This window comes from Danio aesculapii, chromosome 15 (assembly GCF_903798145.1).
Source record: "Danio aesculapii chromosome 15, fDanAes4.1, whole genome shotgun sequence".
NCBI classification, from domain to species: Eukaryota; Metazoa; Chordata; class Actinopteri; order Cypriniformes; family Danionidae; genus Danio; species Danio aesculapii.
Window position 1 is genome coordinate 32,770,962 of NC_079449.1, and position 14,241 is coordinate 32,785,202.

At 35.7% G+C, this 14,241-nt stretch overlaps 2 protein-coding genes across 2 annotated transcripts; both read right to left on the reverse strand.

Annotated features, from left to right (window-relative positions):
- Window positions 1-1,262: 1,262 nt before the first annotated feature.
- Window positions 1,263-4,999, reverse strand: LOC130241782 (dehydrogenase/reductase SDR family member 11-like). The gene is made up of 7 exons (XM_056473733.1): window positions 4,694-4,999; window positions 3,930-4,139; window positions 3,762-3,856; window positions 3,300-3,429; window positions 1,911-2,003; window positions 1,770-1,835; window positions 1,263-1,677 (listed from the first exon to the last, which is right to left on the reverse strand). Exons 1-7 carry the CDS (start codon window positions 4,823-4,825, stop codon window positions 1,636-1,638), a joined length of 768 nt encoding a protein of 255 aa, XP_056329708.1. The 5' UTR covers window positions 4,826-4,999; the 3' UTR covers window positions 1,263-1,635.
- Window positions 5,000-7,197: 2,198 nt separating this feature from the next.
- On the reverse strand, window positions 7,198-13,416 carry LOC130242426 (dehydrogenase/reductase SDR family member 11-like). Its single transcript, XM_056474541.1, has 7 exons — window positions 13,218-13,416; window positions 12,926-13,135; window positions 10,009-10,103; window positions 9,781-9,910; window positions 9,599-9,691; window positions 9,455-9,520; window positions 7,198-7,728 (listed from the first exon to the last, which is right to left on the reverse strand). Exons 1-7 carry the CDS (start codon window positions 13,347-13,349, stop codon window positions 7,687-7,689), a joined length of 768 nt encoding a protein of 255 aa, XP_056330516.1. The 5' UTR covers window positions 13,350-13,416; the 3' UTR covers window positions 7,198-7,686.
- Between the last annotated feature and the right edge of the window lie 825 nt (window positions 13,417-14,241).

Here is a 14,241-nt window from a genome sequence, read left to right on the forward strand (position 1 = left end):
CTAAATTCTCAACAAAGCATCGGGCAGTGTGCAGAGAAACTAGGCCTTGGGCACTGTGGCTATTTCAGCATGACAATCACCCAAAACACAAAAAGTGGTAAAGAAATCAACATAGGCTCATTCTGAAAACGTTGCCCTATATACATTTCTGATGATCGCGAAATATGTAGCCAGAAGTACATATGGCTGCATTTCGTTTTTAAAACTATGGGCGGTATAATTACCAGCTGACCGCTTGCCTCCATATGGACGGCTTTCCTGCTGTAACCAGTGTTTCCAGTTAGCTCACCATGCACGTCGGTGGACTTGAGATGCAGAGAGGAGTTGACCTTGATAACGAGATTCGAGTCTGGTGAGAAACAGTTCCAGAAAGCAGGTAAAGCAAAAACAGAATCCAAAAAAAAAACAAAAAACAAGAAAATAACAGGGTGAGAATGTGGTAAAATCTGAAAAAAGTGGTAAAAATGAGGTGAGGACTCTTTTTCTGGATTGCTTTATAAAATTGTCAGTTGGGAAGTGGGTGGGTGTGTCAGTATGTGCTTTTGAAAAAACTGTTGGTTGGGTTTAGGGAAGGAGGAGGGTGGGTCAGTCGGTTAGTCAGTCTGTCAGTCAGTTAAACAGTCAACAGCGGCCTCCATTGGATTTATGCAAAAACAGCAGGCACGAATGGCACTTGCGAGAGAAATTTGAGATCTCAAAAAGCATACACAGCGGCCTCTGCTGGATTCACGAAAACAAAAACTGCAAAAAAATTTGCTCCTGGGACGTATTTGGCAGTCTCTAGAAATGTATATAGAGGTGTTTTCGGAATTAGCTTAGGTTGGAAGAAATGGTTAGCAGACAAAAACATTTAGCAGTGGCCCAGCCAGAGTCCTGACTTAAATCCAGTTGAGAATCTGTCGACGGACCTTAAGATCAGGGTGATGACAAGAAGACCGTCCAACCAGAAAGAGTTGGAGCTTATCCCTGAAGATGAATGGGCAAACATACACTGGAGACATAAAAAAAGCTGGTCAACAATTAAAGGAAGCACTTGATTGCTGCAATAGCCAATAAAGGCTTTTCTATTGATTACTGAAAAGAGATATGAATAGTGTTGGACATGACACTTTCTGTTTAAATGTAAATAATAGCTGAGAATTGATTTTTTTTTCCAAAATAATACCTCTTATGCATCCTCTTTACATTATCTTTTGGGAGAAGCTTGTTATTTCTGGTAAAAAAAAAAATATTGATTTGGTTGAATAAAAGTAATTTGAATAAAAAAATAACTTTTAATCAAGGGTTAAATCAAATCTGCACTCATTACCACAAGCATATTTTCTCAAATCATTTCAGCCACTTAACTTCATAATGAGACAGTTCTTTGTTCTTAAAGAACACATTTTAAATATAAGAGACTTTGCAATTACTTTAACAACATGGTATACAATTACAATAGACATGCCTGTCATTTTTGATAATCTGCAGGCTTTTATCATAATTAAAGACTTCATGTTAGAGATGTTTGATTCTGTTTTAACTGATCTGTTCATTTAGATTTGGAGTGTAGAAAAAGTACATTCCTGTGGTTTTCTCTGTAACATTATATAAACCATTTGAGGTGATTAAACTGTCAAAGATGCTTGATCCTGTTCATGTCAGCTGCTCCACGGGCCTCATCTGAATCTCACCGATCTAAAACAAAAGGAAAAACTTCAGGTTACAAATCAATTCTACCCAAAAGTTCTATCTAAAAAAGTTAGCCAAAGTTTTTGGATAATGCCTACTTGAACATGAGGGGGAGCACTTAGGACATACACCACTGCATTTGCTATATCATCTGCCTGCAGGCACTGTAAATGATATTATTAAATATTAAAACACTTAACTCAGACATACAACAGTTAAGATTTGGCATTTGTCCATACCTCAATACTTTTATAGATGTCAGCTGCCTTTTTTGGGTTTTGACTTAAGAGTCGGTAGGTTAACTGCGTCTCCACTAATCCAGGACAAATAGACTTATAAAAAGAAAAAAGGAGCCTTATTAGTGGAAAGATATGTTTTCAAATTCTATTAAAAAAATAAATATTTACAGTGTCTGTCGTTTTTTTTAACAGCATGGATCTCAAGTCTTTTTGGAATTCATTTTTCCCATAAGGATTTTTGTTCAATTCTGGTGCATCACAACATGACAAACTTTGCTTTGAGGCAAAGAAGTATATGAAAATCTGACCCAAAAACTGTATTTAATGGAATCACACGGGGAAAAAAGTACAATCTCATGAATTACAGTAAATGAAACTATCAAATGAAAAACAATAGTATAATAGTATAAGCTAATACCTGTTAGCTTAAAATCAGAAAGTAATCTAAATATTTTTAGTAGTGTTCTTAAAAAGTGGTTATAAGCAAAACAGCAGTGTTTGCATAGTCTTCTGTTAGTTTGGTGGATCATGTCGCCTTTGCTTTTGCCTTTGCTCCAGTAATTTTATGTAAAGAATTATAATGCTGTGTATATGTTTTTATTATAGTTCCATTTTGTCAATTTTGTCAAGCCTCCTGTGGACAGGTGTTGAGAGTTAGCAAGTTTGCTAAAACACTTAAACAAATGCATTTGGTTGTCCAGTGTAATTGTGGTGTCCATGTCAAATAAATAAATAAATAAATAAATAAATAGTAGAATTTTAAAATAATTGTTCAAGTTTGTTGGTTGCATCAATAAAAATTTATTACAAATTTTTTGCAAAGTTCATGTATTTTGAGGAGGCTTGATTGCGTAATATGCTGTGGTTTATTGGAGTGGGTGAAGCTAAGCTGATTTGTGAAATTTTCTGCACAGCATCTTGGGTAAAGTAGGTCTCACACATTCTGCATGTCTTTCACTATTTAATTTCATTTTCATTTATTTATCATGAGTTGCCACAGCGGAATGAACCGCCAACTTATCCAGTATACCCTTCCAGCTGCAACCCAGTACAGGGAAACACCCATACACTCTCATCCACACACATAAACTACGGCCAATTTAGTTCATTCAATTCACCTATAGCGCATGTGTTTGGACAGTGGGGGAAACCGGAGCACTCAGAAGAAACCCACGCGAACACTGGGAGAACATGCAAACTCCACATACTGTAGAAATGTCAACTGACTCAGCTGAGGCTCGAACCAGTGACCTTTTCGCTGTGAGGCGACAGTGCTACCTACTGCACCACCTCGCCTCTTTCACTTATTGTTAAAAATCTATTTCCTTATGGAGAAAATGAATAACGTTTTTACTTCTGGAACCCATCTGTTAATCATTCTTCTCTTACTGTGGCACGTATTTGCGTTTTGGCCTCTTGTAACTCTTGCCGCAAACCTTCGGTGAGAGCAGTCACTGCATATTTAGTAGCGGTGTAGAAGTGCAAATCGGCGTTATGAAGGACCCGATGTCCACACATACTAAAAACACAGTAAGATATTTTCAGATGCAGCATGATTCAGTGTAAAAGCAGAAAATATGCATCCAGTAAAACATTGTTGCAGCCTGATCTCACGAGAAAACGTAATTTACGTTTTGTCAGTTTAGTGGCTAATTTGTACAAATTCGTATTCGTATATTTGTATTCGAGTTCAGTCGTACAAAATTGTACGATTATAAAAAGAAGGTGTGGCCCCTAGCCCCACCCCTAAACCCAACCATCATTGGAGGATGAGCAAATCGTACTAAATTGTACGAATTAGCCACTAAATCAAAAAGTTACGAATTGCCATGAGATTGTGTTGCATTGTACCCATTAATATTAATGATATGGCCATCATCAACTTTTCTTTCTTTCATTGACTGGTAAGCCTCACGGGTGCACACTGCTAGGGCTGTAAAATTCACCTGCAAGATATGAAGATGACTACCATTAGACATTCCCCCTGGTTATATTTTTTTAATTCTGTAATTTTCTTACATCCATCATAGTCCTCCAGCTGCTGGTTTTGCCACTCAACAGAGGCTCTGGCAGAGCTAAACCAGCATTATTAATGCACACATCAACACCTTTGTGTTGAGTCTTGATCCAGGAGAACATGGACAACACTTCATCCTCTACAGAAAGATCACATTTATATGGAAACAGAGCACCGCTGAATCCGCTACTGACACATTCAGCTGCCAGTTTCTGCAAAAGAAAATATACACTTTGAGTTTTACATTTGATGAAGGCAAAAACTTTTGGCAGATCAACAAGCAATAGCCGAGCAAACTAATAAAACAAGTAAAACAAAACTGACTGTAATAAAGAGGTTAATTATTATACCAAATAAAGAACTTTGGCCTTAACACACTTGTCTGTGGCATGATACAACCTACTGTATAAAAATATATGAAATTGCTTGTGTAAAGCATTTCAAACAATAAGATTATATTAACGAAGACATCTGATCAACTAGACGTCGAAAAAAATGACCATTTTGATAATATCCATTCACTTATGTTCTTCCAAACCTGTATGTATAGTGTGGAAAATGAAGTTAAAATTTTTCATGAATGGTCATTTTTTTTCTCCCCACAGGATACTTCAGCGAACCAGAAAACTGTAAGCGTTTAAAAAGTAGGAACTAGGTTATAAAAGCTGTACAGACATCATTTTCGTGCTTCCCTCTTATACACAGTAACGTTCACCTGACAGAATCATACGCAAATCCTCCTCTACTAGGCTATAATCCAAATTACCTCTATTTGATCCACATTTCTGGCACATCCGACCACCTTCATGCCATGCTGGACAAGAGATTTTGCGATTGCGGCTCCGATTCCAACTGAAGCTCCAGTGACGAGAGCAACTCTGCCTCTCCAGCGATCCATATTAGTGCAAATAAAGTTTGCAACGCTCTGACCGAAGAGCTGCTTGTTTGTAATGATCCTCACTGCAGTTCCATGTCAACGAACACTCGCTGAAAATCTAGCTAATGGCAACGCCCGTTTGTTGTGTAGGCTGCATCTGAGCACATGAAGCACGTCAGTTCCTCCAATATTTTTTTGCGGTCGCAGGAAATTATTTAAAATACACACTCCATAATATCAAATACTAAAGCGTTTTTTTTTATTACACTAAAGTACTCGAATAAAACAGTTGTGGTAATTCTGTAGTCCATATGCCATTATTAATAAGCAATTACCCAACATACTACTGCTCAAAAGTTTGAGGTCAGTGGGAATTTTAAATGTTTTAAGTTTATCCTGCTCACCAAAGCTGCATTTATTTGATCAAGAATACAGTACAAATTGTGAAATTTTATTGTCAGGCACTATAAATAACTGTTCAAATGTCGTTTATAATTTTATTTAATAATTTATTCCTGTAATAATGAATTTTCAGCTTCATTACTCCAGTCTTAGTCACATGATCCTTCAGAGATCGCTCTAATAATAATAATTATTGTTACTATTAATATTAATACTAAAGGTAATTTAATAAATTACTGGTAATTTAATAAATGTCGCCTTGATGAATAATTTTCTTTAAAAAAAACATGAGAAAAACTGACCCCTAACTTTTGACGGTAGTGTATACCAGTTGTTGTTTTTTCCATATTTTTTTTAAAGAAAATTATTCTGTTTATCAAGGCGGCATATATTAAATGTTTAATAAATGTTGAATTGTTAAATATTTATTACAATTTTAAATAACTGCTTTCTTATTGTATGTAAGTTATTATTCCAGTTGTTATTGCTTTTGTTACTATTAATAATAATAACAATAATAATTAATATTAAAGTGATTTCTGAAGAATCACGTGACTCTGAAGACTGGAGTAATGAAGCTGAAAATTCATCTGTAAAATCACTGGAATAAATGATTAAATTAAATTATAAACTATTTTTGAACAGCTATTTTATAGTGCAATAACATTTCACAATTTGTACTGTAATTATGATTAAATTAATGCAGCTTTGGTGAGCAGGAGAAGCTTATTTTAAATCATTTAAAAATCTTACTGACCCCAAACTTTTGACCAGTAATGTAGGTCTACAAATTTTTCGACATATTACGCTACATTACACCACTATTTACTGCATTAAAAAACAAAGTGTACATCAGAATTGATTAGTTTATCAGTTCACTATAGCTCAGTCTACTGTAGCGTTCATTGACAAAGAGTTGTAAATAATATTATAAATGAGTAATTCCTTAACTACGGGTACTTTTATCTCCTTTGATCATAAATCCAAAAATATATTTAATTTAGTTCAAATTCCTCTTTCTTTGTCAAACTAATAATAAAACTTACTTATAAAAAATCTACTACCTTTCTATTATATATTTTTCATATTATTCAGCCTCCTTTTAGGTGTCAAAATCAGTTTTCGCCTTGTTGCCCATATACAGTATAATGCATTTACTATACAGGCCTGTAGCCAGCCTGGTGAAAGGGTTGGCTCTTTTTTCTTAAACTTTTGCAGTTATTAGCCTAATTTTTTATTTAATTATGATGTTTAAATACTTTTTAAACACAATCTTTTGCTGGATTAGCTTGTCAGATGGTCATCATAACCACGCTTTTTGATGTACCAAAAACATTTCCTAAATATTTAGAAGAAATAATATGGAAACAATACTTACTTTTCAAATACAAATTTATTACATCATCTATCATTAGAAAAAATGGATGCTGTTCAAGTTTAAAATGAAAAACTAGCCTATTGTCATTTATTAGGCAAACACAAACTAGCCAGCACATTCAACGTTTCTCAGTCACGCTGAAGCAACAGCCAAAAGAGGATTCTGCTTGGTCGTAAAGCCTTCTTCATTTTTACAATTTATTATGGCCTAGCAGTCAAAACAGGACAAATGAGCTTGTGTATGGGACAAATTCTGGACCTTTGTCAATGAGGGGTGAGTCTTTCGACTTCGGGTCTGTACTAACTATAAATTTACTATATACGTATTTTTTCAAGCGGAATTTTAAAAATGAAGCCTATTTATTATAGACAGAAAAATGATTGAATAATTATGTGGAAGTGTAGGCCCTTAAAGATTGCTATCATAATTGACACTTTTCAAATAAATATATATATATATTTATTAAAAGCACTTAAAACAAGAAAAGCATAGCACAAATCTTTCTTTCCACTATACCTTTTGAAAATATTGGAGCTCAGAACTAAGCGCAGATATTACAGTAAGACTTCCTCAACACATTTACGTTTGAGTTAGCGCCAGTGGTCTAGCACTTCAGTGCTCACGGCAACCCGAGTTCGATTTACGCCTCGTGGTCCTATGCCGATCCTTCAACCCTCTCTCTATTCCCCATGCTTTCCTGTCAATACTCTCTACTGTCCTATACAATAAAGGTGAAAACCCCTAAAAATAATTATTAAAAAAACACTTATGTTTGTCTGTAAATAATCATTTTTACGATGTCAAGTAAAATAAATGACACTAACTCTGCATTTTGCAAATTACCAATGATTCAATTCTTGCACCAAGAATACTTTTGCATAATATATTCAACAATATTCACTAAAATAATAATAAAATGTAAATTTCATGATCAGTCACATGAGCAGTGTTCTTGCATTTCATAAGATTTGGAGTGAACAAATTATTCACAAAGATATTCATATTGTTTCTGTCAGTTCTACATTTAACATGGTTAAAGATCAAACCATCAATAAGCTTTCAGGATGATTAAAATGGCAGGAAATCTAAACATTGTATCTGGTCATGTCAGCTGTTCCACAGGTCTCATCTGAATGTCACCAATCTGGAGATGAAGAAGCAAAAAAAAAAAGTTACAGTGCATCCGCAAAGTATTCATAGCGCTTCGCTATTTCCACATTTATGTATGTTACAGCCGCATTCCAAAATGGATTAAATTCATTTATTTCCTCAAAATTCTACACACAATACTCCATAATGACAACGTGAAAAAAAAATGTAATTGTTACAAATTTATTAAAAATAAAAAACCTGAAAAATCACATGTACATAAGTATTCACAGCCTTTGCTCAATACTTTGATGCATGTTTGGCAGCAATTACAGCCTCAAGTCTTTTTGAAAATGATGCCACAAGCTTGGCACACCTGTCTTGGGGAAGTTTTGCCCATTCCTCTTTGCAATACCTCTCAAGCTCTATCAGGTTAGATGGGAAGCGACGGTGTACAGCCATTATCGGATCTCTCCAGAGACATTCAATAGGATTTAGGTCTGGGATCTGGTCGGGCCACTCAAGGACATTCACAGAGTTGTTGTGAAGCCACTCCATTGATATTTTGGCTGTGTGCTTTGGGTCATTGTCCTGCTGGAAGATGAACCGTCACCCCAGTCTGAGGTCAAGAGCACTCTGGAACTGGTTTTCATTCAGGATGTCTCTGTACATTGCTCCATTCATCTTTCCCTCTATCCTGACTAGTCTTCCAGTTCCTGCTGCTGAAAAACATCGCCATAGCATGATGCTGACACCACCATGCTTCACTGTAGGGATGGTATTAGCCTGGTGATGAGCGGTGCCTGGTTTTCTCCAAACGTAACACCTGGCATTCACTCCAAAGAGTTCAATTTTAGTGTAATCAGACCAAAGATTTTGTTTCTTATGGTGTGAGAGTCCTTCAGATGCCTTTTGGCAAATTCCAGGCGGGAAGTGGCTTCCGTCTGGCCACTCTACCATACAGGCCTGATTGGTGGATTGCTGCACAGATGGTTGTCCTTCTGTAACGTTCTCCTCTCTCCAAGAAAGCTGGAGCTCAGACAGAGTGACCATTGGGTTATTGATCACTTCCCTGACTAAGGCCCTTCTCCCTTGATCACTCAGCTTAGATGGACGGCCAACTCTAGGAAGAGTTCTGGTGGTTCCAAACATCTTCCACTTACGGGTCATGTCACTGTGCTCATTGGAATTTTCAGAGCAGCAGAAAATTTTCTGTAACCTTCCCCAGCCTTGTGCCTCAAGACAATCATGTGTCTGAGATCTATAGACAATTCCTTTGACTTCATGCTTGGTTTGTGCTTTGACATGCACTGTCAACCCTGTGACCTTATATAGACAAGTGTATGCCTTTTCAAATCGTGTCCAATCAGCTGAATTTACCACAGGTGAACTAAGCAGCTGAAACATCTCAAGAATGATCAGAGGAAACATAATGTACCTGAGGTCAATTTAGAGCTTCACGGCAAAGGCTGTGAATACGTATGTACATGTGATTTTTCAGAATTTTTATTTTTAATAGATTTGCAACAATTTCAATCTCTTTTTTCACATTGTCATTATGGGGTATTGTGTGTAGAATTTTGAAGAAATAAATTAATTTAATCCATTTTGGAATAAGGCTGTAACCAAAAATGTGGAAAAAGTGAAGCGCTCTGAATACTTTCAGGATGCACTGTATATAAAAGTTAAAATAATAATTCAATTGTGGAGTAACATCGCAGCTCAAACTGTAATCAAACCATATCAACAAACACATCTTTTCTCTATTGATTAATGCTTACTTGAACATGAGGAGGAGCACTTAGGACATACACCACTGCTTTTGCTAGATCATCTGGCTGCAGGCACTGGAAATATGAGTTTTCATTACTAAAAGGAGTGCACAATAAAGTACAACAAGTTGCATAAAGGCAATTTGTCCATACCTTTATACTTTTATAGGTGGCAGAAGCCTTGTCTTGGTTTTCACTAAAGAGTCGGTAGGCAAATTCTGTCTCCACTAAACCAGGAGATATACTCTGTTAAAGAAAGAGCGCTCTTAGTACCAAATAAATCATTGCACATACACTAATCATATTAAATAAAGTGTTCTTCAATCTGCTCTTACTGTGGCACGTATGTGGGTTTTGGCTTCTCGTAACTCTTGTCTCAAACCTTCAGTGAGAGCGGTCACTGCGTATTTAGTAGCGGTGTAGAAGTGTGTATAGGCACTGTTTACAACCCGATGCCCAGACATACTAAAACATAACACAATATTTATGAATATCAAATGATACTGCTGCCTGGCACAGGCTGACATTTGAATACAGGCATAAAAACATGAACACTTCTAAACCTGTTAATATTAATGATATGGCCATCATCAATATTTCTTTCTTTCATGGACTGGTAAGCCTCACGGGTGCACACTGACAGGCCAATCACATTCACCTAAAACAAAAGTAACTTTTTAGTCTGAATGCTTCACAACGTACAATACAAAATAGAGTAATTATTGTAAACAAGTAACAAGTAAAGGGGTGTAACTGTCACCTTTATTGTACATGCAAATTTAAATTTTACTACACACATTTGAACATCCCTTTTTTTAACAGAAACAAAGTTTCAAACTAAATGCAGAACCTACACTATGTAATCTCTGATGCTGTGAGTAGTTCCCTAAAAAGGTCCAGATAAAAATATTTTTCTGGAAGCTCTACAAATGTTGCTGTTGTTGTTGACAAGGAATTAAACTTTCACTTGAAATAAAATGTGATTGTTTTGATTAAATAGTTTCCATGTCTCTTGACCAGGGGCCTGTCTCAGTAAGGAGGTTCAACCAACTCGGAGTTTAAACTTGAACTCAGAGTTGATTTACTGAGAGATTAAAAACTCTGAGTTTTCGGTTTCAGAATAGCGGATCTGTGTTGGGTCAATCAACTTAGAGTAGAACAACTCAGAGTTAAGAGCTCACACCGCGACTATAAAAAGGCATTATCAATAGAGCGCAGATATTACGAGTGATTATGAGATCACCATTTCTTTTTCCAGTTGAACTTGATGTGCTCATGCAAATTTAGCAAATACAAGCATATATTTTAAAGCAACACAGCGTGTTAGCGTTGGGGAAACATAGCTGCTCAAGTTAATGCGTAATTTTACATTTAAAGTATTTAAATATTTAAGTATAATAAAATAAGTAATGTTATGTGTGACGTTTATAAAAATTTTACAGATGTTCCCCCTTTTACACACGTTGATCAGTTTTAATAGATTTAAAAGTGCACTCGTGTGTCTGGCTCTATAATTAATCAAGTGGTAGAGGTGGATATCACATTTAGAATGTGAGCAGAACTAAACAATAGTTTTTAGAAAGAATAATAATCCCAATAATCTAGTAACAGTACATGTCCCTAAACTGACGACACATATCAACAGTAAAAACAGAAGTTAATGTGGTAGGAGAAGCTACGTGAATCTTTTTTTTATTTAATAAATGTTCTTGCGCCTCAGAAGACAATGCTGACACACAATGAACGCGTGGTGGCGTTTGAAGCCATGAGACGTGGAGAACAGACGCTCTTGACATGCTCCAGACGCTCTGGAGATCATTAATAATATAATAACATCAATACTATAACAGTTAAGGTGTTTTAGAATGAATGACCAAAACAACATTTGAGATGTTTTACAGTGTGCTCAGTAAAAGTGTTTAGGCGCATCTTTACTATCAAATAAAAGTTTATCCTACTCAGTTACGCACGTGTTTTTATACATATTTTCAAAAGTTATGTGCATCATGACGTTTCCATCAATCATTTTTTATGCGCATCTCCAAAATGAGCATTAAATTATGTGGGTGGAAATGTAAGGCTAAGGTGAGAAATACTGCTTCTTCTTTAAAAAAAAAGGGGAGGAGACCGACAGAAACTCTGACTTTATAGAATAAAACCTGCTCCTGACCAGGTTAGGTTCACAGAGTAAGTTACCACAGTAACTGACCCCGAGTTAAAGTTACCTCTCTTTCAGAAACAGGCTTGACTTACCCTGCTTTCTTGAGTTTAACAAACCTGCCATTTTGAAATAGAAAACCCAGAGTTTCTCTCATTTCAGGGTTAAAATACTCTGAGTTTTCACTTAACCTCCTTTCTGAAACAGGCCCCAGATGTGTTTAGATACTTCCTGCTAGTGCATTAAAGGTCACAGTACTGACCAATAGGTAACTTAAAAAAACAAAGAAGGTGTGAAGTTTGTGTAAATTTTCTATACAAATTTGGCATTAAATGGGTTAAAAAAGGATTTTAAATGGGTTTTATGAGAGCTGCTAAATGAGAGCAGCCACCTAAATTTTCCCATCCACCTAAATTCTAAACATATTTGGGTTCTAACGTTTTATAAGCTGAAACACAGCAGCAAACTTTGCGCTCTTTAATGCAATTTTAATAAATACCTAAAACCAAAACACAGCAACGTAATAAGCACATTGTTAGATCAGAGAGAAGGTGCTGACGTATTTTATATTATCTACTGTTTGTACTTTAGTTAATTTATTTTCTTGTATGTGCTTATTTGATGCTTTACCTCTTTGTAAAACTCTATGTAACACATTTTTACCATGCTGTTTTTGTTACCCTGACATTAATATTAAAAAGGGACACAGCTAGCTCTTTCTGACTAAATTTTACATCCAGAAATGTACATTTTCAAAGAAACACCCTTGCTTATTTATTTTCAGAAAAAAAAAAATTATTTATACGTCCTTAAAATAATCTAATAATTATATTGCATGAAAGCTTGTTCTTGGTGTAAATCTTTTAAACTTGTATAATTTGCTGGGATTTACTTATGTAACACTTTTAGTTCACTTTGTGTGTTTGTAAATGTTCTTTCTTGCATGAAAAGAAGGGATACAGGGAGAGTAAAAACTGTGAAAAGCTGTAAAAACTGTGTATATGTTTAAAACATGCAAGTTATAGTGAGTTATTTGTGAGCATTATTTGTAATTTTTAAATTTTATTTTGTTATCATCATCATTTTCATCCGCTTAACTCTGTTATGCTCTTCATATCTTTTTATGTACACCCCTGGCATTGTTCTGCAAGTCGTTTATGCATTAAAAAGATGGGAAACAACAACAACAACAAAACGTGCTGACGTCACTGAATCACTGACTCGGTTCAACCGGCTCATTCAAACGAACTATTCGAAACCGATTTGCGAAAACGAACGGCTGACTCTTTCGTTTCAATTCACTTCGCAACTGTTTTACTTACGTCCATCATAGTTCTCCAGCCGCTGGTTTTGCCATTCAACAGAGGCTCTGGCAGAGCTAAACCAGCATTATTAATGCACACATCAACACCTTTGTGTTGAGTCTTGATCCAGGAGAACATGGACAACACTTCATCCTCTACAGAAAGATCACATTTATATGGAAATAGAGCGCCGCTGTATCCGCTACTGACACATTCAGCTGCCAGTTTCTGCAAAAGAACACGCGATTATTATGGATCCAGTAGCAAACCAGGCTAAAGGTGTTGTTCGCTTGTACCGTACCCTACCTACCTCTATTTGCTCCACATTTCTGGCACATCCGACCACCTTTATGCCATGCTGGACAAGAGATTTTGCGATTGCAGCTCCTATTCCGACTGAAGCTCCAGTGACAAGAGCAACTCTGCCTCTCCAGCGATCCATGTTACAAACTACTCCCTCTAGTCTAGACGAAGCGCTGGACCGCTAACAGTGGGCTGTGCGGTGATCAGGGTTGCCAGGTCCAAAGTTCTTCTACCACGAGGCTGTTTCATAAACTTTTTCAGTCCTCTCAAGCGCACATTATGATATTCAGTTTTTGAGTGATATAACTGTGAGGACACAAACTAATAAAACCATTTAATCAAATATAGGTACAGCTGGTATGTGTATGGTTATTATTTCATATCTGAACACAGGTAGACAGTACTGATCTCATCTGTCACTTGCACAAAACTCTTGAAGCCAAAACAGTGTTTTTGTTACTTTTATTAAAATACTAAATTTGATATTGCTTTAGGAATGGACTTCATAACTCATAGCAGGCTACTCAGCTTGCTCTTTGTCCCTAACTACATTTAAAATAATTTAAAATCACATTATATCTGATTTTGAAGTTTATTCATAATAATTTACATATAAGCTCAAAATGTGCTTTTGATGTGCTATAACCACATTTAAATGCAAATTAAAAAAAAAATGTGTACATTTTTAATGTATTGTTAAACCCCAATGAATTTACATGCTTGTCTTTTTTTTTTCTAGACTACAGTTTAAGTCAGAATTATTAGCCCCTCGGTTTATTTTTTTTCCCAATTTCTGTTTAACGGAGAGAATTTTTCAACACATTTCTAAACACAATAGTTTTAATAACTCATTTCTAATAACTGATTTATTTGATCTTTGCTATGAGAACAGTAAATATTTTACTAGATATTTTTTAAGACACTTCTATACAGCTTAAAGTGACATTTAAAGGCTTCCCTAGGTTAATTAGGTTAACTAGGCAGGTTAGGGTAATTAAGCAAGTTATTGTATAATGATGGTTTGTTCTGTA